General features: G+C 41.9%; 1 protein-coding gene, 1 long non-coding RNA gene and 1 pseudogene across 3 annotated transcripts; all 3 read left to right on the forward strand.

The window, feature by feature from the left end:
* Positions 1 to 5,956, forward strand: LOC115178194 (oocyte zinc finger protein XlCOF6-like; annotated as a pseudogene).
* A 4,245-nt stretch (positions 5,957 to 10,201) lies between these two features.
* On the forward strand, positions 10,202 to 19,899 carry LOC115178209 (zinc finger protein 239-like). The gene is made up of 2 exons (XM_029739305.1): positions 10,202 to 10,785; positions 18,545 to 19,899. The coding sequence occupies exons 1-2, from the start codon at positions 10,482 to 10,484 to the stop codon at positions 19,414 to 19,416; spliced, it is 1,176 nt and encodes a 391-aa protein (XP_029595165.1). The 5' UTR covers positions 10,202 to 10,481; the 3' UTR covers positions 19,417 to 19,899.
* Positions 19,900 to 23,459: 3,560 nt separating this feature from the next.
* On the forward strand, positions 23,460 to 26,124 carry LOC115178710 (uncharacterized). 2 transcript variants are annotated; one of them, XR_003872672.1, is made up of 4 exons: positions 23,460 to 23,750; positions 24,221 to 24,446; positions 24,787 to 25,758; positions 25,871 to 26,124. It is a non-coding gene; the product is annotated as an uncharacterized LOC115178710 (long non-coding RNA). The 2 variants fall into 2 exon arrangements; XR_003872671.1 differs by having other exon boundaries at positions 23,460 to 24,446.
* The last annotated feature ends 1,384 nt before the right edge of the window (positions 26,125 to 27,508 follow it).

Here is a 27,508-nt window from a genome sequence, read left to right on the forward strand (position 1 = left end):
TTTAATCCTGTGGACGGCACCGGATGTTTCTTCAACAACAACACGGCTACTGATTCAACCACCTCGGTAGCTTGCTAGCCAACATGAATTCGAATCATTGAAGCTCTGAATACCGTTGTTGTGTAACTACGCGAATTCCAGTGTTTTAAACACAGCTCTGTTAACGTATGTACTAGTTGATTTAAACTTCATTCGCTTCGGAGCCTAGCACCAGGGTAGTCGATAATGCTAGCTAGCAAACATCCCCGACCATGAACTCACAAAGTTATTCCCCCCCTGCTATTGAAGAGTTCTGCTGGATGGAGAAAGAAGCTCTTAGGCTGAACGTTGTCGTAAAAGAGGAAGATGATGATATTACAGTGAAAGGAGAGGAAGAAGCATTCAGAATGAAAAAATATAAAATGGAGGCTATCACGTTGAAAGAAGAACAGGATGTTAAAGTGAAAGAAGAGAAAATACCGTTTGTTGTGAAAAAGGAAGAGGGGATAGAGGCTGTCACAGTGAAAGAGGAGGTAGAACCTTTCAGAATGAAAAAGGAAGAGGAGGCTGTCACATTGAAAGAAGAGGAGCAACCGTTTGAAGTGAAAGAGGAGGAGACTGAAGATCCGATTAAAACCAGTGAGTACTGTCTTAAAAACAGGGGCACAAACTATACAGTTGTTGAACCGATGTGTGGTTTTATATAGGCATTCTGGTGACCTCCATTTTAGTGTCGTTTGTATTCAGAGTTCGCTCGTCAATTGCTCTCCGACGGAAGATCCTAGGATGGTGAGGAATATGTCTGAAATCATATGACGGTAGAGAGCAAGCTACACCCTCTGTTTTTACCGATAGTCAAACTCTTCCCTTTACAGAGCCAAAAACGAGGCAATATGCTCTTTTCTGGCCCTCCCAGAGCTCTACATTGAAAGAGCACATCAGAAAGATACAGGAAGAGTCTAGCGTGGCACCCATGAGTCCCAGACAGTTTGCTGGTGGTGAAGACGCTATTCACTGCAACGGAGAACGGGACATGAAGGACAGCGATTGGTTTCCTAGCAACAGACTGGAGTCGGCTCCAGAGAAGCACAAGCAAGCGCAGAGGGAGGGTGGTGTGAGTATAGAATATAGGCTTATCTTATAAATTCATGAAAACTAACTATGTGCTTTTTGGTTGATATTTTTTTTAGCCTCTGTAACTTTGTCACTCGTCATTATTCACCATTCATTCAGGATGATCCGTAATCATGGTGTCATCCACATTAATGTAGAAGTGTTTAGAAACATATTATATTGTTATTTACAATAAAAGTTACTTCAAAATGATACAATACACTATTTACCATTCATTTATATTTGGCACAAAAGTATCTGGAACACTACCAAAACAAAACAGAAAATGCATCCAACAAGTTTGTTGAGTCATACGCTTGATGTAATCATTGTGTGCTAGGAATATGGGACAAAATATGACACTTTTTACTACTTTAATACACATAAAAGTGAACTTGTCCCAATATTTTTGTTCCCCTAAAATCAGGGGGACATTGTACAAAAAGTTGTGTAATTTCTAAACGTTTCACCCAATATGGATGAAAATACCCTCAAATTAGACATGACACTCTGCACTTTAACCTCATAGTCGTTGTATCATTTCAAATCCGAAGTGCTGGACTACAAAGACAAAACAACAACAACATGTGTCACTGTCCCAATACTGTTGGAGCTCACTGTATGTAAATGTACTTGGTAAATAGAGGTTCCTCCTCTTGGACTTTCTCCTCCAATGCATTTATAGCAGGAGGTCCAGAAAATGAGAGGATTCAAGGATTCTTCTTCGATGCATTTATAGCAGGAGGTCCAGAGAATGAGAAGATTCAAGGGAAAGACTGGCAAAGACTTTTGAGAATTTTAAATTCCTTGTCAGGTAGGAGAGTTTTTCCCACCTTAAATTGATTGTCTTTATTTCTGTGGTTTTCAGGACCCAGCTCTCCCACACCCCTCCCTTCTCCCCGAGTCCCCAGGTCGTGCCTCTCCCGGTAATGCCTTAATGTGGGGTCTGAAGAGGGTATCTGTGCGGCTGGTGAACTGCAGGAAAACTCCAGGGCTGAGTGGAACTGTGAGAGAAGGAGAAGAGGGAGATTCAGATTCAATGTCATCAAGTAAGAACAACGGTGTGTGTGGATTAGACCAGGGGTTTCCAAACGTTTTCACTCGGGGGGGCCCCCCTTCCAGTATTGGGGAACATCTCGCGCTCCCTACCTGCGCGCACACGCCATGTCTTTCTATGGGCACAAGCACTGTTCTTGACACAAACTGTTCACACCCCTCTTGTTTGGTGGAGAGAATTTTGCATGTTTCAAACTACGCATATTGTCATGGGGTGCAAAGAAAACGTAGCAGTTTTAAAGCACACTTTCTTGCAATTCTATACATTTCGCCAAAATCTGTGAACCATACATGATACAGACATCATCTTAGTGTCATTATACTGTCAGACCTATGATCTGTAAACCAGACATGATACAGACATCATCTTAGTGTCATTATACTGTCAGACCTATGATCTGTAAACCAGACATGATACAGTCATCATCTTGGTGTCATTATACTGTCAGACCTATGATCTGTAAACCAGACATGATACAGGCAACATCTTGCTGTCATTATACTGTCAGACCTATGATCTGTAAACCAGACATGATACAGACATCTTAGTGTCATTATACTGTCAGACCTATGATCTGTAAACCAGACATGATACAGACATCATCTTGGTGTCATTATACTGTCAGACCTAGGATCTGTAAACCAGACATGATACAGACATCTTAGTGTCATTATACTGTCAGACCTATGATCTGTAAACCAGACATGATACAGACATCATCTAGTCATTATACTGTCAGACCTATGATCTGTAAACCAGACATGATACAGACATCATCTTGGTGTCATTATACTGTCAGACCTATGATCTGTAAACCAGACATGATACAGACATCATCTTGGTGTCATTATACTGTCAGACCTATGATCTGTAAACCAGACATGATACAGACATCATCTTAGTGTCATTATACTGTCAGACCTATGATCTGTAAACCAGACATGATACAGGCAACATCTTGCTGTCATTGTTCTCCTTATAGTGAGCCCTAAAATATGGAGTATGTCTAGATTCAGAAATGCAATGAATTTTTCACATTCATTTATTCAACATATTAGTAGGCTCAGAAGTACCCTTTTTGATTTTGTAAAATGTTTGACATATTGTTATAAATAATATACTTTACCTAGTACACACTACATTACATTTCTAGCCTCCTACTCTGTAATTGTGGGCTTTTTTGAGACCTGGCCTCGTACTCTGTAATTTTCACCGCATTTAATCCATAGAAGGGTCATTTGGAGGAAGGATTGTTGACATAAATTTGACATTTGTATCTTAAAGCATAGTTGAGAAATAATTACTTGAAGTTACAATATTTGGCCTTACCTAGGCCTCCTTTAAGACTCCATAATGTTTCATCTGTAGGTGATACAAAGAAAAAAAGTTGTAATATGAAGCTTTACTAGAATATGAGTAGTGTTATTTATGAATATTGAAATATAGAAACACACTTAGCACATTTTTTAAAATATATTGTTGAACATAATATACTCTATGGGCGTATCAATGTTACAGAGTGGGATCTCTGCTACTTTTACATTTATGATTCAATTTGTAAGCTTTACCAACAGAATGAATGTGAAAATGGATTCAAAATGTTAACCTTCTGCTGGTGATTTGCAAGATGTTTAATGATACAAGTAAATGGAGGGCTATGATTGGTTACATTGCCCACTGGGCCATACCACCAATTCGTTGCCTTTTGAGAAGTATAATTTGTATAAAAATAAATATATGATTTTACAAAAATGTCCATTCTGTCATGTTCAGCTTCATAAAAAACACGTTTTCCTATTTATATTTTTGTCCAGTATAGGAATTGTTAAAGGGATACTGTGAGATTCTGGCATTTTTATCTACTTTCCCAGAGTCAGATGAACTCGTGGATACCATTTTTATGTCTCAGCGGATGATGTGAAGGAAGTTAGAGGTAGTTTCAGTAGCCAATTCTAACCAGGATATTACTTCCAGTCATTGCACTAACGCTAGATGCCAGAATCTCACAATATCCCTTTAAAGCCACAATGTAAGATGTTTACCATCAAAGAGTGGGCCACCAACAAAACATTATCAATGGATCAAATGCAGCCTATGACATTGATTTAAATACTGTAGTCCTCTATCTATTATTATAGAGCTCTGTTCAGCCTAAAAACATGACATTCCATGACGGCAAGATTCGAGTTGGAACTCTACATAATTTTTTTTTTTTAAATCATATTTTTTTATTGGCCCCAGGTTATTGAGGGATCTGATTTAGATTAAACTTCATAGCAAGACAGTTGTATCATATGGAGGTTTAATTGGGGTCTGTATTTAAATAAACACTCTGGGTTTGTCTTTGGCAGGAGAAAGACCAGACTCAGAGGAACCAGAGCCAGGGACATCAGAAAGACGACACCACTGCTCCCAGTGTGGAAAGAGTTTTACCCGGTTATTACACGTGAAAAGACACGAGAGGACACACACAGGAGAAAAGCCCTTTCACTGCTCCCATTGTGGACAGAGTTTTACCAGGTTATATAGCCTGAAAAGACATGAAAGGACACACACAGGAGAAAAGCCTTTCCACTGCTCCCAGTGTGGAAAGAGTTTTACCCGTTTATGGCACTTGAAAATGCATGAGAGAAGACACACAGGAGAGAAGCCTCACGACTGCTACGATTGTGGAAAGAGTTTTACCCAATCATGGCACCTGAAAATGCATAAGAGAATGCACACAGGAGAAAAGCCCTTCCTCTGCTCCCATTGTGGAAAGAGTTTTGCCCAGTTAGGGAGCCAGAAAGAACATGAAAGAATACACTCTGGAGAAAAGCCCTTCCAGTGCTCCCATTGTGGAAAGAATTTTACCTGGATAGGGAACCTGAAAACTCATGAGAGGACACACACAGGAGAGAAGCCTTTCCACTGCTCCTTGTGTGTAAAGAGTTTTACTCAGTTAGGGGGCCTGATCAAACATAAGAGAATACACAAAGGAGAGAAGCCTTTCCACTGCTCCCTGTGTGGAAAGAGTTTTACTCAGTTATGTACTTTAAAAACACATCAGTGGACACACACAGAAGAAAAGCCTCACACCTGTTCCCAGTGTGGAAAGGGTTTTGTTACGTTAAGGGGACTGAAAAAGCATGAGAGAATACATACAGGGGAGGAGAAGCCTTATCAATGCTCTCATTGTGGGAAAGGTTTCGGACGATCAGGGTATCTAAAAGTGCATGAAAGAACACACACTGAAGAGAAACCATATCAATGCTCCCAGTGTGAAAATACATTCTTCTCACAAGGGGACCTGAAAAAACATGAGAGAACACACTCTGTAGAGAGGCCTTTCCAATGTTCCCAGTGTGGAAAGAGATTTATTCAGTCATCGCATCTGAAAGAGCACACAAGAATACACACAGGAGAAAATCCATTCCAATGCTCTCATTGTGGAAAGGGTTTTACCAGGTTAAGGAGACTGAAAACACATGAGATGACACACACAGGAAAATAGCTTTTCCACTGCTCCCAGTGTGGAAAGAGTTTCACCCAGTCAAGATACCTGAAAAAGCATGCGCTAACACACTCTGCAGAGAAGTCTTGAAAGAGAGAAGCTTTTCCACTGCTCCCAGTGTGGAAAGATATTTACCTAGTTAGGGAACCTGAAAGACCATGGACCACACACTGGGGAGTTGCCTTACATCTGCTCCCAGTGTGGAAAGAGAGATTTCACATAAACACAGGCAGTTTAGCTAGGTAGTTGGCTAGGTAATTAAACTAGCTAGCTGGCTACGTAGTTAAGCTAGCTAGTTAAGCTGGCTAGGTAGTTAAGCTAGCTAGTTAAACTGGCTAGGTAGCTAAGTTAGCTAGCAGAGAGAACAGTCTATGACTAGGGTACCTGGAGTCTTTGACAATTTTTGGGCCTTCCTCTGACACCGCCTGGTATAGAGGTCCTGGATGGCAGGAAGCTTGGCCCCAGTGATATACTGGGCCATACACACTAATCTATGTAGTGCCTTGCGGTCGGAGGCCGAGCAGTTGCCATACCGGGCGGTGATGCCCTGTTATCAGGGTTATCATGGCAACGTTGAGTCTTATTCTTCTGGATCATTTTGATCAAACTTAGCCCCCCTCGCTCTCTCTCTCTCCACAGTTTTATGACGGTCTTAAATACTCTGCTTCTGGGTCTGTAGAATTGGAATTGGAATATGTGACTGTGGGACACAGAGAGAGACTTGGCCAAACTTTAACATCAAAAGGTTGAATGATGAAACCGTATTTCTGTAAATCCGGACAGTTCGAATGGTCGGTGGGAAATCAAGGAATGACCATGTCGAGTTTGTTTCATTTGGTGACCTCATGAAAGACAGGAGACCCACATTACTGTATGTTTGTTTGTATACACTTCTCAACTATGGGGTTTGCATCTGAATGTTGTATAAAATAAATGATTAAGCATAAGAATACTTTTGAAAGTATTTTAGTGTTTTAGTCTTCTAAATGAGAATTGTTTTTCATAGTAACTTATGATCAGGCAGTGGCCACGCCCCCCCCCCCCCCCCCCCCCCCCGTGAGCACAGACATTTACATTGGCGTCATGGAACGCCCCTTCTCTACTCCAGTATGAAACCCACTTCGGACGAAATTTACATTCGACCAAAACATCCCAGGTTGCTGCCGGCGTGTGAAGTGGTTCTAGCTGTGACCTGACCAATTAACCATTGAGACCAGAGAGCATGGAACGGTAGTGACATGGTTGGCAATTTAAATACAGACCAGAGGTCCCTACGTTACAAATGGTTAAGAAGAAAATCTCTACAAAACTGAACACTACGTATTCAGTCTGCAGCTGTTTGAGTACTTTAGTCTGGTAAACACGACTGATCGAACGACGAATGGTACTCTGAAAGATCCATTCTGGAGAACATTTCACTATCGAACAACTATTGGTACGATTGACGTATCCATTATAATATGCTACAACTACAAAAGACTTTGATCTTTGGTGAACAAACCAGAGACTTTCTGTCGACTGACTATCCAGCAGACGGACCGGCGATCACAGAGAATGACAAAGCTATACACTCGTAAATATGTAAATTGTAATTTATTTTCGAATGAGTGGCTGTTCATGTGCAAAAGGGTTAGCATTTCCATGAGCGTGGTTATCAACTGTATGTACATGGGTCCACTTTGTTTTTCCCACTCTTTATCTGTCCTCACCCCTTTCCTTTGTCTACCAAGCCGTCATATCGGTTTAGTCCCCTAGGGACTTTTCAGTGTATCATGTGAGTAACCAATGTATAACCTATCCTGTGTGTGTTTATGTAATTCTATGTGATTATTTAGTTAGTTAGTAAATAAATAATTATGCCAATTTGAATATCGCTGATTCATAATTTATGCTAGGGTTCGTGCAGATATCCAAGGGTTTGCGCAATTTTGAATATGACTGAGGTAATAATACATAAATAAGTGACTAATCGATAAGATATGAAAATATCTGAAAAGAGTTCAATTCGAGAAATTGTAACTCTTTAAACAACATTTTCCCGTGGTGCCCCGACTTCCTAGTTAATTTCTATTCTAATTACACATTAATGAACAGCCAACGTTACGAGACTGGGTTATTTGGTGAAAATAATTCTCAAAATACTAAGCGTCTGACTCAAACAAACACGAGTGTCTCATTTGACTAATGGTAAGCGCATGTCGCCAAGCAATCCGCACACTCAGTAAATGACATGAACGATGGGGTACCTCGTGGCAGGTAAAGATGTAAGGGTTCTGTGCCTTTCTCTGCTGGGAGAGGACTGCAGGTGGGTTATAATGCATGTAGGTCTATGAGCCATACATTGACACGTTGAGTCCAAAACAGGTGGTTTAAAAAATAACGAGGTAGTTTCCAATCCTTTGGAATGCCTCTTTAAATGTCAAATGATCTAGCTTCTTCCACCATGTTTCCCACATGTTCAGACTACAAGTTGAGAAAATAGATGAAGTGCAGTGTTTTATTATAATTATAGGGTTTACTTGGTAGATGACTTTTAATCTGAATAGTGATTATTTGACACAATGGAGCATGATATTTTTTTACATTTGAATTATTTATTTACATAGTCCTGCACGTAACAGGAATGGTGCCTTTCATCTCGTATCTTTGGTGACTGATTTACTGCCACAACACTGAACTGCAGAAACCCAAAAGAAGGCCGTCAATGTAAATAGGAATTTGTTCTTAACTGACTTGACTAGTTAAATAAAAGTCAAAATAAAAAATTTATAAAGGATATACAAATTATGTGAATTGCTGCAGGAGGGCTGGGGGAGTCGATCAATCAAGTTCAAGTTAAGATTTTTTGTCATATCCACTTGTAAATCCACTGTTAACACATGATTTACCAGCCGGTTTAGAAAAGGGTTTAAGGGTCAGAAGGTTAAAAGGTCAAAGGGGCATTCAACTGAAGTTCTGCACTTGAATACTGTATGATGTACTGTATTGTTACAGCTACAAAGAGTGGGAACCAACAACAAGACGTTGTTGGATCAAATGCATCCTTATTATACAGTGCCTTCAGACAGTATTCAAACCCCTTGACTTGTTCCATGTTTTGTTTTGCTACAGCCTGAATTCAATTGATTTTTGTTTCACCCATCTACAAACAACACATCATAATGACAAAGTGAACACATATTTTTAGAAACATTTTTATTTCCGTTTATTTTTATTTAAAAAAAACTCCATATTCATTGCCGATGACAAGCATGCCCATAATATGATGCAGCCACCACCATGCTTGACAATATAAAGAATGGTACTCGGGGATGTGTTTTGTTAATTTCCCCAAGCATAACACTTTGTATTCAGGACATAAAGTAAATTTCTTTGCCACATTTTTTGCAGTTTTACTTTAGTGCCTTTTTGCAAACTTTTTGATTAATATTTGTATTCTGTACAAGCTTCCTTCTTTTCACTCTGTCAGGTTAGTATTGTGGAGTAACTTCAATGTTGTTGATCCATCCTCAGTTTTCTCCTATCACAGCCATTAAACTCTGTAACTGTCTTAAAGTCACCATTGGCTTCATGGTGAAATCCCTGAGCAGTTTCCTGCTTCTCTGGCAGCTGAATTAGGAAGGACGTCTGTATCTTTGTAGTGACTGGGTGTATGGATACACCACCTAAAGTATATAACCTAAAACACAAAGCCAACAAGCAACTTGACAGAGCTTGAAGAATTTTATGGAATAATAATGTGCAAATATTGTACAATGCTGATGTGCAAAGCTCTTAGAGACGTATCCAGGAAGACTCACAGCTGTAATCACTGCCAAAGGTGATTCTAACATGCATTGAATCAGTGGTGTGAATACTTATGTAAATGAGATATTTCTATATTGCATTTTCAATAAATTTGCAAACATATCACATCACTTTGTCATTATGGGGTATTGTGTTTAGATCAATGAGAATTTGTATTTATTTAATCCATGTTGAATTCAGGCTTTAACACAACAAAATGTGGAATAAGTCAAGGGGTATAAATATTTTCTGAAGGCACTGTAACTCTGAGCCAGATGCTGGATGTAACTCTGAGCCGAAGGCTGGGTGTAACTCTGAGCCGAAGGCTGGGTGTAACTCTGAGCCGAAGGCTGGGTGTAACTGAGCCGGATGCTGGGTGTAACTCTGAGCCGAAGGCTGGGTGTAACTCTGAGCTGGATGTTATACTAGATTAAACATACAGTTTATAACCCTGTGTTACGTCCCCAACTGCACATTTTCCATCATCCATCACTTTTTTGCTGCAATAAAGAAAGTTATACAAAAGACAATTCCAGCCCTGCTTAACTGAGACTAAAATGGTATCTTTTGAAGATATCTCCTGCCGTTTCTGTTCCACAGGTCGCAATGATTTTCTTTTTGCGACATTGCTTTTCGAATTATCCTGGGTATATGAAAACCTGCCTAGTGTTTAATTAATTGCAAGAATATTATTTTTGTTAAATTGCATTACCCACATGAGTCAGCAGATGGCAATTGAGTCTTTCAGCTGGTGCCTCTTGCGTGACGTATAATCTAATGGACGGTGCGGGACGCTTTATCAACAACAGCTACAACACTGCTACTGATTCAGCCATCTTCACAGCTAGCTAGCCAACATAAAACCGAAACATCGGAGCTCATTGACCATTTTTGGTGTATATTAACCTCCGTGTTTTAAACACACTATCTGCTTATTTACTATACTTCATAAAATGTCATATTTACGTTGTCGGTCAGATTACTTATTAACTTAGCCTAGTAACGTTACTGGGCTATTCGCTAATGCTAACTAGCTAGCAAACATATTCGACCATGAGCTTGTCCCTTGCTAAAGAAGAGCAGGTCTGCTGGACAGAGAAAGAAGCTCTCGTGAAAGAGGAGGAGGGAAAGGAGGCTGTCACAGTTAAAAAAGATGAAGCTGTTACATTGAAAGAAGAAGCTTTCAGAGTGAAAGAGGAGGATGTTACTGTGAAGGAAGACGACGAGGAAGAGGATGACGTTTTCGGAGTGAAAGGGGAGGAAGAGGCGATGACTGTCACAGTGAAAGAAGAGGAGGGGGAGATTACTGTCACGTTGGAGGAGGAAGAAGAGCAGACTGGAGATCTGATTAACACCAGTGAGTACTATCTTAAAAACATGGGCACAAGCGCTGCAGTTGTTGATCCAAATGAGTGGTTTTGAAGGGGACATCTGCAGTTGAAACAATATCAAACTGGGGTCCCCGCCCCTGTTTTTATAAGAATCTGAGGGATGGGTCTGATGAAATGTAACCACTCTCAAATTCATAGACAGAACTATGGATGCAAAGACTGACCATCTAAAATGCTAATTTTAACCTTGTTTTGATTGTAAACAGTGGGTTCTGATGGGGTATGACAGTTGAACTAAGCTCATGAGGTATTAATAACTTATATTTTCAAGAATCAATGGGTTCATATAATTAATGTAGAAGTCCAAAAAAGTGGACGTAGCAACTGCAGATTGCCCCTTTAAATGGGCATTCTACTGAAGTTCTACACTTTCAATAATTTGTTCTGTAGTAGGAATTGTTAAAGGTATGGAATCGCGAGACTCAGATTTCTTACTTTAAATGTATGCCAAACAAAAAAAATACATTGATTTCAAAGCTGAACAAACCTTTCCACTCTATGCACAATCACTACTTTTAACATTTGACAAACAAAAAAACTTTTACTGGCGGAATTGTGCAGATATTTTAATGAGCTCTGCCCCCAAACAAGACCACATTGGGTTGGTCCGTACCAAATCTGAAGTTTGGACATCAAAGGACAGCACAGTTCAGTACAGAAAAGTAGAGTAGAGAACAGATCAGTAGAGTATAGAACAGTACATACTGTAGAGTGCAGTACATACTGTAGAGTGCAGTACATACTGTAGAGTGCAGTACATACTGTAGAGTGCAGTACATACTGTAGAGTGCAGTACAGAACATAACAGTAGAGTTCAGTACAGAACATAACAGTAGAGTGCAGTACATAACAGTACATTTACATTTACGTCATTTAGCAGACGCTCTTATCCAGAGCGACTTACAAATTGGTGCATTCATCTTATGATATCCAGTGGAACAACCACTTTACAAAAGTACATCTATATCTTTTTTAGGGGGGGTGGGTTAGAAGGATTACTTTATCCTATCCCAGGTATTCCTTACAGAGGTGGGGTTTCAGGTGTCTCTGGAAGGTGGTGATTGACTCTGCTGTCCTGGCGTCGTGAAGGAGCTTGTTCCACCATTGGGGTGCCAGAGCTGCGAACAGTTTTGACTGGGCTGAGCAGGAACTGTACTCCCGCAGAGTTAGGGGGCCAGCAGGCCAGAGGTGGATGAACGCAGTGCCCTTGTTTGGGTGTAGGGCCTGATCAGAGCCTGAAGGTACGGAGGTGCCGTTCCCCTCACAGCTCCGTAGGCAAGCACCATGGTCTTGTAGCAGATGCGAGCTTCAACTGGAAGCCAGTGGAGTGTGCAGAGGAGCGTGGTGACGTGAGAGAACTTGGGAAGGTTGAACACCAGACGGGCTGCGGCGTTCTGGATGAGTTGTAGGGGTTTAATGGCACAGGCAGGGAGCCCCACCAACAGCGAGTTGCAGTAATCCAGACGGGAGATGACAAGTGCCTGGATTAGGACCTGCGCCGCTTCCTGTGTAAGGCAGGGGCGTACTCTGCGAATGTTGTAGAGCATGAACCTACAGGATCGGGTCACCGCCTTGATATTAGCGGAGAACGACAGGGTGTTGTCCAGGGTCACGCCAAGGCTCTTAGCACTCTGGGAGGAGGACACAATGGAGTTGTCAACCGTGATGGCAAGATCATTGAACGGGCAGTCCTTCCCCGGGAGGAAGAGCAGCTCCGTCTTGCCGAGGTTCAGCTTGAGGTGGTGATCCGTCATCCTCACTGATATGTCTGCCAGACATGCAGAGATGCGATTCGCCACCTGGTTATCAGAAGGGGGAAAGGAGAAGATTAATTGTGTGTCGTCTGCGTAGCAATGATAGGAGAGACCATGTGAGGATATGACAGAGCCAAGTGACTTGGTGTATAGCGAGAATAGGAGAAGGCCTAGAACAGAGCCCTGGGGGACACCAGTGGTGAGAGCACGTGGTGCGGAGACGGATTCTCGCCACGCCACCTGGTAGGAGCGACCTGTCAGGTAGGACGCAATCCAAGAGTGAGCCGCGCCGGAGATGCCCAACTCGGAGAGGGTGGAGAGGAGGATCTGATGGTTCACAGTATCAAAGGCAGCAGATAGGTCTAGAAGGATGAGAGCAGAGGAGAGAGAGTTAGCTTTAGCAGTGCGGAGAGCTTCCGTGACACAGAGAAGAGCAGTCTCAGTTGAATGACCAGTCTTGAAACCTGACTGATTTGGATCAAGAAGGTCATTCTGAGAGAGATAGCAAGAGAGCTGGCCAAGGACGGCACGCTCAAGAGTTTTGGAGAGAAAAGAAAGAAGGGATACTGGTCTGTAGTTGTTGACATCGGAGGGATCAAGTGTAGGTTTTTTGAGAAGGGGTGCAACTCTCGCTCTCTTGAAGACGGAAGGGACGTAGCCAGCGGTCAAGGATGAGTTGATGAGCGAGGTGAGGTAAGGAAGAAGGTCTCCGGAAATGGTCTGGAGAAGAGAGGATAGGGTCAAGCGGGCAGGTTGTTGGGCGGCCGGCCGTCACAAGTCGCAAGATTTCATCTGGAGAGAGAGGGGAGAAAGAGGTCAAAGCATAGGGTAGGGCAATGTGAGCAGGACCAGCGGTGTCGTTTGACTTAACAAACAAGGATCGGATGTCATCAACCTTCTTTTCAAAATGGTTGACGAAGTCATCAGCAGAGAGGGAGGAGGAGGGGGAGGAGGATTCAGGAGGGAGGAGAAGGTGGCAAAGAGCTTCCTAGGGTTAGAGGCAGATGCTTGGAATTTAGAGTGGTAGAAAGTGGCTTTAGCAGCAGAAACAGAGGAAGAAAATGTAGAGAGGAGGGAGTGAAAAGATGCCAGGTCCGCAGGGAGGCTAGTTTTCCTCCATTTCCGCTTGGCTGTCCGGAGCCCTGTTCTGTGAGCTCGCAATGAGTCGTCAAGCCACGGAGCAGGAGGGGAGGACCGGGCCGGCCGGGAGGATAGGGGACATAGAGAGTCAAAGGATGCAGAAAGGGAGAAGAGGAGGGTTGAGGAGGCAGAATCAGGAGGTTTGTTGGAGAAGGATTGAGCAGAGGGAAGAGATGATAGGATGGAAGAGGAGAGAGTAGCAGGAAAGAGAGAGCGAAGGTTGCGATGGCGCAATACCATCTGAGTAGGGGCAGAGTGAGTAGTGTTGGAGGAGAGCGAGAGGGAAAAGGATACAAGGTAGTGGTCGGAGACTTGGAGGGGAGTTGCAGTGAGATTAGTAGAAGAACAGCATCTAGTAAAGATGAGTTCAAGCGTATTGCCTGCCTTGTGAGTAGAGGGAGACGGTGAGAGGGTGAGGTCAAAAGAGGAGAGGAGTGGAAAGAAGGAGGCAGAGAGAAATGAGTCAAAGGTAGACGTAGGGAGGTTAAAGTCACCCAGAACTGTGAGGGGTGAGCCATCCTCAGGAAAGGAACTTATCAAGGCGTCAAGCTCATTGATGAACTCTCCAAGGGAACCTGGAGGGTGATAAATGATAAGGATGTTAAGCTTGAATGGGCTAGTGACTGTGACAGCATGGAATTCAAAGGAGGAGATAGACAGATGGGTCAGGGGAGAAAGAGGGAATGTCCACTTGGGAGAGATGAGAATTCCAGTGCCACCACCCCGCTGACCAGATGCTCTCGGGGTATGCGAGAACACGTGGTCAGACGAGGAGAGAGCAGTAGGAGTAGCAGTGTTTTCTGTGGTAATCCATGTTTCCGTCAGCGCCAAGAAGTCGAGGGACTGGAGGGTAGCATAGGCTGAGATAAACTCTGCCTTGTTGGCCGCAGACCGGCAGTTCCAGAGGCTGCCGGAGACCTGGAACTCCACGTGGGTCGTGCGCGCTTGGACCACCAGGTTAGAGTGGCAGCGGCCACGTGGTGTGAAGCGTTTGTATGGCCTGTGCAGAGAGGAGAGAACAGGGATAGACAGACACATAGTTGACAGGCTACAGTAGAGGCTACGCAAATGCAAAGGAGATTGGCATGAAAATTAACTAAACAATTGGGGAAGCGAGAGAGCAGGGCCTCCCTCACTAACCATTCACTGAAACACTCAAATATAACTTTTCCAACTTCCACTTTAGAAATTATAATTGATAGAACTGTACTGTGCAGTACATAACAGTAGAGTGCAGTACATAACAGTAGAGTGCAGTACATAACAGTAGAGTGCAGTACATAACAGTAGAGTGCAGTACAGAACATAACATAACAGTAGAGTTCAGTACATAACAGTAGAGTTCAGTACATAACAGTAGAGTTCAGTACATAACAGTAGAGTTCAGAACAGTAGAGTTCAGTACAGAACATAACATAACAGTAGAGTTCAGTACAGAACATAACAGTGGAGTGCAGTACAGAACATAACAGTAGAGTGGAGTACAGAACATTACATAACAGTAGAGTGCAGTACAGTACAGAAGATAACAGTGGAGTGCAGTACAGAACATAACAGTGGAGTGCAGAACAGAACAGTAGAGTGCAGAACAGAACAGTAGAGTGCAGTACATAACATTAGAGTGCAGTACATAACAGTAGAGTGCAGTACATAACAGTAGAGTACAGAACATAACAGTAGAGTGCAGTACAGAACATAACATAACAGTAGAGTTCAGTACATAACAGTAGAGTTCAGTACATAACAGTAGAGTTCAATACATAACAGTAGAGTTCAGTACAGAACATAACATAACAGTAGAGTTCAGTACATAACAGTAGAGTTCAGTACAGAACAGTAGAGTTCAGTACAGAACATAACATAACAGTAGAGTTCAGTACAGAACATAACGTAACAGTGGAGTGCAGTACAGAACATAACAGTGGAGTGCAGTACAGAACATAACAGTAGAGTGGAGTACAGAACATTACATAACAGTGGAGTGCAGTACAGAACATAACAGTGGAGTGCAGAACAGAACAGTAGAGTGCAGAACAGAACGGTAGAGTGCAGAACAGAACGGTAGAGTGCAGAACAGAACGGTAGAGTGCAGAACAGAACGGTAGAGTGCAGAACAGAACGGTAGAGTGCAGAACAGAACGGTAGAGTGCAGAACAGAACGGTAGAGTGCAGAACAGAACGGTAGAGTGCAGAACAGAACGGTAGAGTGCAGAACAGAACGGTAGAGTGCAGAACAGAACGGTAGAGTGCAGAACAGAACGGTGGAGTGCAGAACGGAACGGTGGAGTGCAGAACGGAACAGTGGAGTTCAGTACGGAACAGTGGAGTTCAGAACGGAACAGTGGAGTTCAGTACAGTACAGAACGGAACAGTGGAGTTCAGTACAGTGGAGTTCAGAACATAACAGTGGATTTCAGTACAGAACATAACAGTGGAGTTCAGTACAGAACATTACATAACAGTAGAGTACAGTACAGTGGAGTTCAGAACATAACAGTGGAGTTCAGTACAGAACGGAACAGTGGAGTTCAGTACAGTGGTGTTCGGAACATAACAGTGGAGTACAGTACAGAACATAACAGTGGAGTTCAGTACAGAACATAACAGTAGAGTTCAGTACAAAACATTACATAACAGTAGAGTGTAGTACAGAACATTACATAACAGTAGAGTGCAGTACAGTATAGAACGGAACAGTAGAGTGCAGTACAGAACATTACATAACAGTAGAGTGCAGTACAGTATAGAACGGAACAGTAGAGTGCAGTACAGAACATTACATAACAGTGGAGTGCAGTACAGAACATAACAGTGGAGTGCAGTACAGAACATAACATAACAGTGGAGTGCAGTACAGAACATAACAGTAGAGTGCAGTGCAGTACAGAACATAACAGTAGAGTGCAGTGCAGTACAGAACATAACAGTGCAGTGCAGTACAGAACATAACAGTAGAGTGCAGTGCAGTACAGAACATAACAGCAGAGTGCAGTACAGAACATAACAGCAGAGTGCAGTACAGAACAGTAGAGTTCAGTACAGAACATAACATAACAGCAGAGTTCAGTACAGGGTGGACACTCTAACCAGAAGGCCACTGAATTGGTTAGGTCAGAGGTTAGGAGTACACATTTTTACAGTCCACTGCAGTCCACTAAATAATTACATTTGACATACACAAGAGTTTGAACCTAACACTTTCAATCTCTAAGGATGTAAAGACTTGTTTTCAATGAGAATGACAGATCTATAAGGTGCATTTCTATGTGAATTTGGTTGGGTTCGCCCCCCCCCCCCCCCCCCGATCACCCAAAAAGTGACATATTGCAGCTTTAAATAAGACATCTCAGTCAGTCTTATCCTCTCCTCCCCCCACTTGCCTTTTCCTACTAGCGCTAACTTTGCTGAGAATGTCTTTATTGAGGAAAACATTTACTTACTGTCACTGACATGTGGTTGTCTCACCGAGAGATTTTAAGATGAACTGTGAGTCGCTCTGGATAAGAGCGACTGCCAAAGGATGTAAATGTACATTTCCAGAGTAGGCTCTCTGCTACTTTTGAAGTTATGATCAATTGTATTAAGCACCACCAACACAGTGAATGGGAAAATGGATTCAAAGGACACTCCCTCTGCTGGTGGTTTACTGAATGTGCAATCATAAAGGAGGGCTGTGATTGGTTAACTTCATTACGGTAGGGGGTACTATTTTCACCTCCGGATGAAAAGCGTGCCCAAAGTAAACTGCCTGTTACTCAGGCCCAGAAGCTAGGATATGCATATAGATTTGGATAGAAAATACTCTAAAGTTTCTAAAACTGTTAAAATAATGTCTGTGAGTATAACATAACTGATATGGCAGGCGAAAACCTGAAAAAAATCCATCCAGGAAGTGGGATTTTTTTATGTTTGTAATTTTCCATAGACTGCCTATACAGATTCCATTGACTTAGGACTCAAATTGCACTTCCTATGGCTTCCACTAGATGTCAACAGTCTTTAGAAATTGTTTCAAGCTTGTATTCTGAAAAATGAGGAAGTAAGACCACTCTGAATGAGTGGACCATTCAGTGTCCCAGAGGTTTTTCATGCGCACAACCGAGAGTGCGCCTTTCTTGTTTTCCTTTTATATTGACGAAGCTTTTGTCCGGTTGAAATATTATTGATTATTATGACTAAAAACAACCTGAGGATTGATTATAAACATTGTTTGACATGTTTCTACGAACTTTACTGATACTTTTTGGATTTTTCGTCTTCCTGTTGTGACTGCCTTTGAGCCTGTGGATTACTGAACAAAACACCTGAACAAAACGGAGGTTTTTGGATTTAAAGAGGGACTTTATTGAACAAAACAAACATTTATTGAGTAAATGGGAGTCTTGTGAGTGCAACCATATGAAGATCATCAAAGGTAAGTGATTAAATGTATCGCTATTTCTGACTTGTGTAACTCCTCTACTTGGCTGGTAACTGTTTGTTATGATTTGTCTGCTGGGCGCTGTTCTCAGATAATCGCATGGTATGCTTTCGCCGTAAAGCCTTTTTGAAATCTGACACTGTGGTTGGATTAACAAGAAGTTCATCTTTAAACCGATGTATAACACTTGTATGTTTTAAGAATTTTTAGGAGTATTTCTGTTTTTGAATTTGGCGCGTTGCAATTTCACTGGATGTTGGCCAGGTGGGACGGTACCGTCCCACACCCCCTATAGAGGTTAATAGCCTATAATGTCAATTTCTACGTGTAAAATGGTCATTACTTCAAAGGTAACAGAGAGCCCACTCTGGAAATTCTCTGTTAAACTGAAAAATACTCTGTCTTTGGCAGGAGAGAGACCAGACTCTTACTCTGAAAGTGGGACGTGTCCCTCCGAGGAACCAGACCCAGTGATGTCCAAATCATCAAGACCACATCACTGCTCTCAGTGCGGAAAGAGATTTATCCAGTTAGGACACCTGAAAAAACATAAGAGAATGCACACAGGAGAGAAGCCTTTCCAATGTTCCCAGTGTGGAAAGAGATTTTCCTCATCAGGTTCCCTGAAATCACATGAGAGAATACACTCAGGAGAGAAGCCGTTCCAATGCTCCCAGTGTGGAAAGAGATTCATCCGGTCATCGCATCTTAAATTGCATAAGAGTGTACACACAGGAGAAAAACCATTCCAATGCTCCCAGTGTGGAAATAGTTTTACCTCATCAGATTCCCTGAAAAGACATATAGGTTTACACTCTGGAGAAAAGCCTTACCACTGCTCAGACTGTGGGAAGAGATTTAGCCGGTTAAACGGCCTGAAACGACATGAGAGAATACACACTGGAGAGAAGCCCTACCAATGCTCCCAGTGTCAAAATAGTTTTTCCCAGTCTGCATACCTGAAATACCATGAAAGAACACACACAGGAGAGAAGCCTTACCATTGCTCACAGTGCGGAAAGAATTTCACCATGTCATGTAACTTGAAAACACATGAGAGAATACACTCAGGAGAGAAGCCCTATCAATGCTCCCAGTGTGGAAAGAGTTTTAACCAGCTAGGGAGCCTGAAAATACATGAGCGAGCACACACAGGGGAGAAGCCTTACCACTGCTCCCAGTGTGGAAAGAGTTTTAAGAAATTAGGCAAACTGAAACAGCATGAGAAAGTACACACAAGCGTGAAGCCTTTTGGAATTTCTCCCACTGTAGATAAAAATTAACATGAGCTAACAAACTCTGTAGAATAGCCTTTCCACTGATCCTACTGTGGAATGAGATTTACTTTGTTAAGCAACTGACAGAACGTGAAAGAATCCACACCAGAGAGAAACAATATCAATATTCCCAGTGTGGAAAGATATTTACCCAGTTAGGGAACCTGAATGACCATGAGGTAACAAACACAGGGGAGAAGAGAACAGGGGAGAAGCCTTACCACTGCTCCCAGTGTGGAAAGAGATCTAGTACATCACACATACTTAGAATTCATGAGAGAACACATACACAGTGCTCCCATTGTCTCATATTTGTTACAGAAAATGTGTGCTTTTTGTTATGCCATATGAAATCTAATTGGATAAAGCCTACTAAAAAAATAATTGGTATGTTTTAAAACAAATCTCAAGACATTAATTCATGTCTTGAGTATAGAGCACATCAGATTTCATTTGTATGCTTTCTTTGATTAAATTGTTATTTTCAAACTCTTGGCTCTTTCTTTCTCTCTGTGTGTGTGTGTGTGTCATTCCTCTACAGATAATCTGGTTATGTTTGCATGTGATGCATGTGCTCCATGGTTGACATCTGCATCGTCGGTCCCCCATTTGGAATATTGTTATTACGGTGTGGCTTGAAAGGAATAGTATGGTCTCATCTAGATAAAAAACTTTGGATGTGAAAAAGAGCAAGTTTACAACAATAGAGTACTCCAAAAAATTAACACTACCTGTTTTTAACAGTATTTATTAATAATGTGTATTCCTATTCAGCGTCTACATCGGGGTAGAGGACATTATTATCTGTAAGATGTAAGGGAAAACATGTCTGGTTATTTTGATATGATTTTTTTATGACAGTAGATAGGTTTTCATTAACTTGTCCAGTAATTTTTGTCGATATTTAGAAAGTTTGGTGTATTTCCATTGAACTGTCTTGTGGCGATAACAGCTGGAGGCGAAAGAAACGCACACCTGTTTTGGCGAGGTGCTGGCTAGGGGAGTAGAACAGTTGTTTAGGAGAGGTGCTGGCTAGGGGAGTAGAACAGTTGTTTTGGCGAGGTGCTGGCTAGGGGAGTAGAACAGTTGTTTAGGAGAGGTGCTGGCTAGGGGAGTAGAACAGTTGTTTTGGCGAGGTGCTGGCTAGGGGAGTAGAACAGTTGTTTAGGAGAGGTGCTGGCTAGCGGAGTAGAACACCTGTTTAGGAGAGGTGCTGACTAGCGGAGTAGAACACCTGTTTAGGAGAGGTGCTGGCTAGGGGAGTAGAACAGTTGTTTAGGAGAGGTGCTGGCTAGCAGAGTAGAACACCTGTTTAGGAGAGGTGCTGGCTAGGGGAGTAGAACACCTGTTTAGGAGAGGTGCTGGCTAGGGGAGTAGAACAGTTGTTTAGGAGAGGTGCTGGCTAGGGGAGTAGAACAGTTGTTTAGGAGAGGTGCTGGCTAGGGGAGTAGAACAGTTGTTTAGGAGAGGTGCTGGCTAGCAGAGTAGAACACCTGTTTAGGAGAGGTGCTGGCTAGGGGAGTAGAACACCTGTTTAGGAGAGGTGCTGGCTAGGGGAGTAGAACACTTGTTAAGGAGAGGTGCTGGCTAGGGGAGTAGAACACCTGTTTAGGAGAGGTGCTGGCTAGGGGAGTAGAACACCTGTTAAGGAGAGGTGCTGGCTAACGGAGGAGAACACCTGTTTAGGAGAGGTGCTGGCTAACGGAGTAGAACACCTGTTTAGGAGAGGTGCTGGCTAACAGAGTAGAACACCTGTTTAGGTGGGGTTATGCACCATCTGCTTTTCTAATTTATTACTTTGATTCAATCAGATCAAGTCTTAACTGGTGATAGCAGACACCCACATAGCGGATGTGGTGGTGGAACTGCGTTGGAGCCTCAAATCGGTGAGCAGCTACTCTTGCGACTGTTGCCACAACCGCCCCACTTGCTTTAGAAGTTAAGAATGAGAAAGTGTAGGTTATATAGAAATAACAACATGGTCTCGGAGCGTTTTGTATTATTCTGTACGTAAATCTAAGACACTCCATTTAGTATGATACCTTGTGTTACGTTTCGTATTATTCTTTACGTAAATCTAAGACACTCCATTTAGTATGATATGTTACGTATGGTGTGGATTAATTTGTGAATGTCCAGCATCCATTTTATGCAATATGTTATGAATTTGAAAAACGTATGATATGTGACGAATTCCAATTTGTTGTAGCTAACATTAGCTAGCTCTAGGAGTTGGGGGTTAGGTTAGAGGAAGGGTTAGCTAACATGCTAAGTAGTTGCAAAATTGCTAATTAGCTACAATGCTAAAGTTGTACGTGATGAGATTCGAACGCGCAACCTTTGGATTGCTAGACGTTATGCATCCTTTTGTTTTTGCCTCATGTAACCATACGAAACATAACATATACTAATTTGAGTGTCCTGGGTTTTAAGTTTACTATGTTGCATCTAATCTATGAGACCAGTCTGAGAAATAATTAAGCTCAAATTGAAAAATAAAGTAATAATTAGGATTTGTATCATCCTAATCGAGGTGTAGATTACATCTCATATTTCAGTGTTCGAACTTGTAAATAAGGCTGCATGGGATTTCTGTTAATGCGATTCCGTGCAGCCAATGCCAGTGTCCACCTTGAAAACAACCGGTATGCAGATGTCGGCTAAAGCGGATTTGATTCAATACAGACCTTTATTTTCAAATGTGTTTATTAAAGCTCCTAGAAATTTGCTCATGAAACCAGAAGTTAATCACAACAGGCGAGTGGCACAGATGAATAGTGCTTTAGGGGAGATGGGCCATCTGCAGTTTCTACATCCATATAAGTGACCCACCACCTGGATTTGGTCTTATGTAGCAAAATTTGAATTATTATTATTTATTTTTTTACATCGGATAAAAGTAAAGACTCAGAGCTTCAAAATGGTATATCATACACTGCAGTTGAGGAACAATGGGAAACTAATTCTGCTTTGAAAGTTGATTTACTTCTAACCGTACTTTTGAGAAAATGGCCCTTGAATGTTTTGTTACACCTACTTGAGAGCTCTTCTTTGTCTACACCCATTCAGCATAGTTCACACCCTCTTAAGGCTTAGCCCCACCCATCTCTCTTTAAGGATTTACATGTGAGGCCATGTGCTAAACAGAGTGAATATGGTAGTGTAGTAAACTACCAAAGATTTCAAGACTAAAAGTGTTCAAAGTAGTAGCATAAAGTAAAAATACCCTTTATCTAGTCCTTGGCGTATATCCTAATCTGACTTTGGTGCAAATGATGTTGTTCTTCACATTACCATCTCTGGTAAACACACACTATATCAAATTAAATGTATGTTTATTTGTCACATGCGCAGGATACAGAAGGTGTAAACGGTACAGTGAAATGGTTACTTGCATAGTGGATTCTTTTGTTTATGCATGTAGCTAGCTAGCTAAACACTGAACCATAATCCCAACTCATAATACCATACACCGTGCTTGAATCTGCAGGTAGCTAAAGCTTACCAACCAGGTTCAATGTTAGTTAGCTAGCTGACATTAGGCTATAACTAGGAATAGAAATGGCTTTCTGAGATACGAATAATATAACTACAAAGATCATACACCTAACGTTAGCTAGCTAAAAGTGCGCTTTAACTTGCAATGAAAACGACTTTCTGACAAAATATGAAACATAATATCTGAACATGTAGCTCAGTGGTGGCTGCTGAGGGGGGGAGGGCTCATAACAATGTCTGGGACGGAGCAAATGGAATGGCATCAAACACATGGAAACCATGTATGTCATGTATTTGATACCATTCCACTAATTCTGCTCCAGTCTTTACCACGAGCCTGTCCTCCCCAATTAAGGTGCCACCAACCTCCTGTGATTTAGCTAGACTCTTACCTGTAAACATGGATGAACGCTTCTCCCTCTGTCATGGATGCCCTTAGTTTGAAGATATAATCCGGAGACAGGTGTTTTGTATTTTTTTTGTGGCTAAACCAACTAGGCTCGTAATTTAACCATTTTATTTGTATTTACAAACTTTGACTAGTTTAAATGGTGGAAGCCCTCAATGCCGCTGCCCATGCTAAAATTGCCTTTTAAGCCACTAGAGCCATCTATCAATCTCTATGTTCACCACACACTGGCGCAGCAGCAGACGCTGGTTGCTTGCGCCCCCTTTAGAAGCTAAACTATCTTCCTCAATCTACACAGCACAAAACTAGCTACAATAGGACAATTTGACTGAACACGGTGAAGGATAAACTAGGAAAAGCTACCTAACATTTGACACTCGGTTGGAAACGTTGGACGGAAAGTCCGGCTTTGTCTCTTTCTACTATGGATCAGGTGAGCTAGCTAAAGTTAACGCGTTTCAGCTAGCTAGCTTGCTACAGTTCAACAAATCGAGATTTTAGTTGTTGCCAATATACTGTATTATAACTAGAGGATATTTCTAAATAGTGGTAATATTGAACTACAGTGATAATATGATGACATGATCCTAGTTAGAAAGAAAATGCATAAAGTTAGCTAACTGGCTAACTTTTAACTAAACAACCTGGCTAACTAACGTTACTAGCTAGACTAGGCTAATATTAATGTAATATGAAGGTAGTGGCACCCGCTAGGTAATAGTTGTCGTTGGCAAGTTTAGCTTTAGTTAACATTAGCTAGTTGTTGATTTCTGTAAACAGGAATTCGACCTGTTTTTTTTAGGATGTCATATTGCTGAGTCTACCTAATGTTGTTGCACTCTCACTCCCTACATTTTATAATGTAGCTTGTTGTGAACTGCGCTGTAACTCTTCATCATATAGGACTCTGAAGACCCGTCCAGCCCGTCTCCATCCTGCTCCACTAAACCCCAACCCAAGGTGTCCCCGGGTCATGAAAGTAACCACTGTGACCAGGAGGACGGTAACCACGGTGACCAGGATTGTCAGGAGATGGTTGCCTTGAGCCTCTACTACGGTGGTGAAATAATACCAGGAATGAATGTTGTAGGCAAAGAGGCTGGCATATACTGGGCATGGAATTGTACAGGTAGGCACTGTAATAATCGGTCTCATTCCAAACCAGTGTTGCAATGGGGAAAAACAATTATACATGTTAGTCATTTAGTAGACACTTATCCAGAGAGACTTACCGTAGTGAGTGCATACATTTTCACACTGGTCCTCCGTGGAAATCAAATCCACAACCTTGGTGTTGCAAGCACCATGTTCTACCAACTAAACCACACGGTTTCTCCTTTAATGAATAGGCTCGTTGAGTCAGTTGTGTTCGTGCTGGGCCGAGTGAAAGCCTTCACACCCAGGACTATAATAATGAATAACAACATATTGAGCTTGACTCACCTGTTGATCTTTTCTGATCCATACAGGAGAGAGTTCCAATAAAAACTCTGGTAGTGAGTGGAATCCTTCTACATCGGTACAACCGGGACATTCTACATCGGTACAACCGGGACATTCTACATCGGTACAACCGGGACATTCTACGTCGGTACAACCGGGACATTCTACGTCGGTACAACCGGGACATTCTACGTCGGTACAACCGGGACATTCTACGTCGGTACAACCGGGACATTCTACGTCGCTACAACCGGGACGTTCTACTTCGGAAGAAAATTAAGATCCTGGATATTCTAAATTAGGAATACTTGAACATTCTACATCAGAACAACCTGAACATTTGACATCAGGAGAACCCGGACAACACCAGGAGAGGCACACAGCAGCTCCAACGTTCCACTGCTGCTCAGTGTGTGGAAAAGACTGTAAACATTTATCAGTGCTAAAAGTCCACATGAGATCCCACACAGGAGAGAAGCCTTACTCCTGCCTTGACTGCGGCAAGAGTCTTGCTTAAAATGGTACGCTGAAAGTTCACCAGAGGAAGCACACTGGGGAGAAGCCTTTCCTCTGCGCAGATTGTGGCAAGAACTTCCAAACCAACAGGAAGCTGATATCGCACCAACGGAAACATCATCCAGAGAACGTGATCGACCCCTGGTGTACCGTGTGTAGACTAGCATTCAGCACTAAGCCCAAGCTAGAACGGCACCTGAAGACTCACATCGGGGAGAACCCCTACTGCTGCCCTTTCTGTAGCAAGAGGTTCTCCACCAAATGGCGCATGATGCAACACCAGCAGGTACACAGTGGAGAGAAGCCCTTCTCCTGCTCTGACTGTGGCACAGAGGGAAGGCATTGGTAAGACCTCAAATCCAGAGGAGGCAACATATCCCAAGGACCCCAGCTTCTGCAGCCATCGTGAGGAGGATTCAGGAGGGGGATGCTGTTGCCCCATTCGCCCGACCCACAGAACCAACAACTCCAATACCGGAAGTGTGAGTGATGTTGTTGCATGTGTGACTCTCCTACCTTGGCCTGCTGTAACTATATATGTGAGTGAGTGAGATGTTAGTAAAATCCCTGAACTAAGTGTTTTCCTCATTCTAGATTGCAGCCGGTAGCAACAAGAAGAAACGCTGTGATGTGTGGACCCAAGAAGAACAGGAAGACATGCAACAACTGCAAGAAATACATTTCCAACACACACACACACAGTAAAACTCTATCCCTCATGTGGTGTGTATACTGGCCTCAATTTGTGTACAATGGGGTTCATTTATCATTTCCATTAAATGCTGTATGTAAAATTTGTCATTCCAATTTCTTCAGTTCAATGCAATAAACATCAACACTGATGAAAACCTTGTTTCATTTATATTTGTTCAAGATAAACATGATTTTTTCCACCCATGTCTTGATTATATTAGATTTTTGTTTACAAAAATCACATTTTATTTAAAAAAAACTAATAGCGCTTTTATTGATAAATGTGATCTAGCAGAGGTAAATAGCAAATATTAACCATGTATGCTGCCTATATTGCTTGTAATTGATAAAAGTCAACATCAAAGTATTTTCACATAAATTGTTATGGCTGTATTGTTTTAGAAACCCAATAATGTTGTATGGCTCTAAATGCGTAGTGATATGAGCTCTCTGTAGGGAGGTTTGGGGAGAGGTTGGTACACGCATGATGATTTTCTATAGTTTCATTTACTTCTAGCTGAATCATGCCTGTTCTAACAATATATTCACATGTTTACAAAGTATGAATAAAATAAAATAATACATCTGCTTGCAACTTTATTACATTTAATTTCATGAAACTTTTGTGTTTTTAACTTTCATTCATTTTTTTATATTTTTTAAAGCTCCTAATTATAAAATCAGAACTTGTACACAAATAAAGAAGAGTCTGATTCAGGGTGGGAAAACAGGAAGTGATGATAACGTTGGGTTTCTTATGTTTAGTGTTCTTGTAGGTCAGATGTCCAGTAGGGTGGAGAGAGGAGTGTACTTCTAATATATTGCTTGTTCTCTAAAGAAAGCAATAGAAGTCTAGACTAGCCTGAGTGGTTTAGGAGCAATGCTGAATCCTGGCCCATCTTATGGCTGATCGATCTAGACTAACGTGCGGATAAGGCCGCCAAATATTTGGTATTGAACAGGAAATTACTGTCTTGTGACACAACTAGATACTTTTCCCTCACGGGTTGCTTTGATGAAAGTAATTTTGTCCTTACACTGTACACAGACATGTACAATCGACATGAATATAAAACACAAAATTGTCCGCCTTTGGTCCTGGATATTTACTGGATTTGTAGACTTTTGTTCCAGCCCAACAGTAACAGACCTCATTACATAAGAAGCATTTTACATTTGTCATTTTTTTTAATCCTTCTTAAATGTTTATTAATGGGGCTAGGGGGCAGTATTTTCACGGCCGGATAAAAAGCGTACCCGATTTAAACTGGTTACTACTCTTGCCCAGAAACGAGAATATGCATATAATTAGTAGATTTGGATAGAAAACACTCTAAAGTTTCTAAAACTGTTTGAATGGTGTCTGTGAGTATAACAGAACTTATATGGCAGGCCAAAACCTGAGAAGATTCCATGCAGGAAGTGCCCTGTCTGACAATTTGTTGTCCTTCTGTTGCATCTCTATCAACATTACAGCATCTGTGCTGTTACGTGACACTTTCTAAGGCTTCCATTGGCTCTCTAAAGCATTCAGAAAGC

The sequence above is a fragment of the Salmo trutta genome, chromosome 38 (genome assembly GCF_901001165.1).
Source record: "Salmo trutta chromosome 38, fSalTru1.1, whole genome shotgun sequence".
In the NCBI taxonomy this organism is placed as follows: domain Eukaryota; kingdom Metazoa; phylum Chordata; class Actinopteri; order Salmoniformes; family Salmonidae; genus Salmo; species Salmo trutta.

Bases quoted from the DNA above. Each gene is read 5' to 3' on its own strand.
- LOC115178209 (XM_029739305.1), top strand. From the start codon at position 10,482: ATGAGCTTGTCCCTTGCTAAAGAAGAGCAGGTCTGCTGGACAGAGAAA. The intron at 10,786-18,544 runs GTGAGTACTATC...TGTCTTTGGCAG, and splicing joins TGGAGATCTGATTAACACCA to GAGAGAGACCAGACTCTTAC.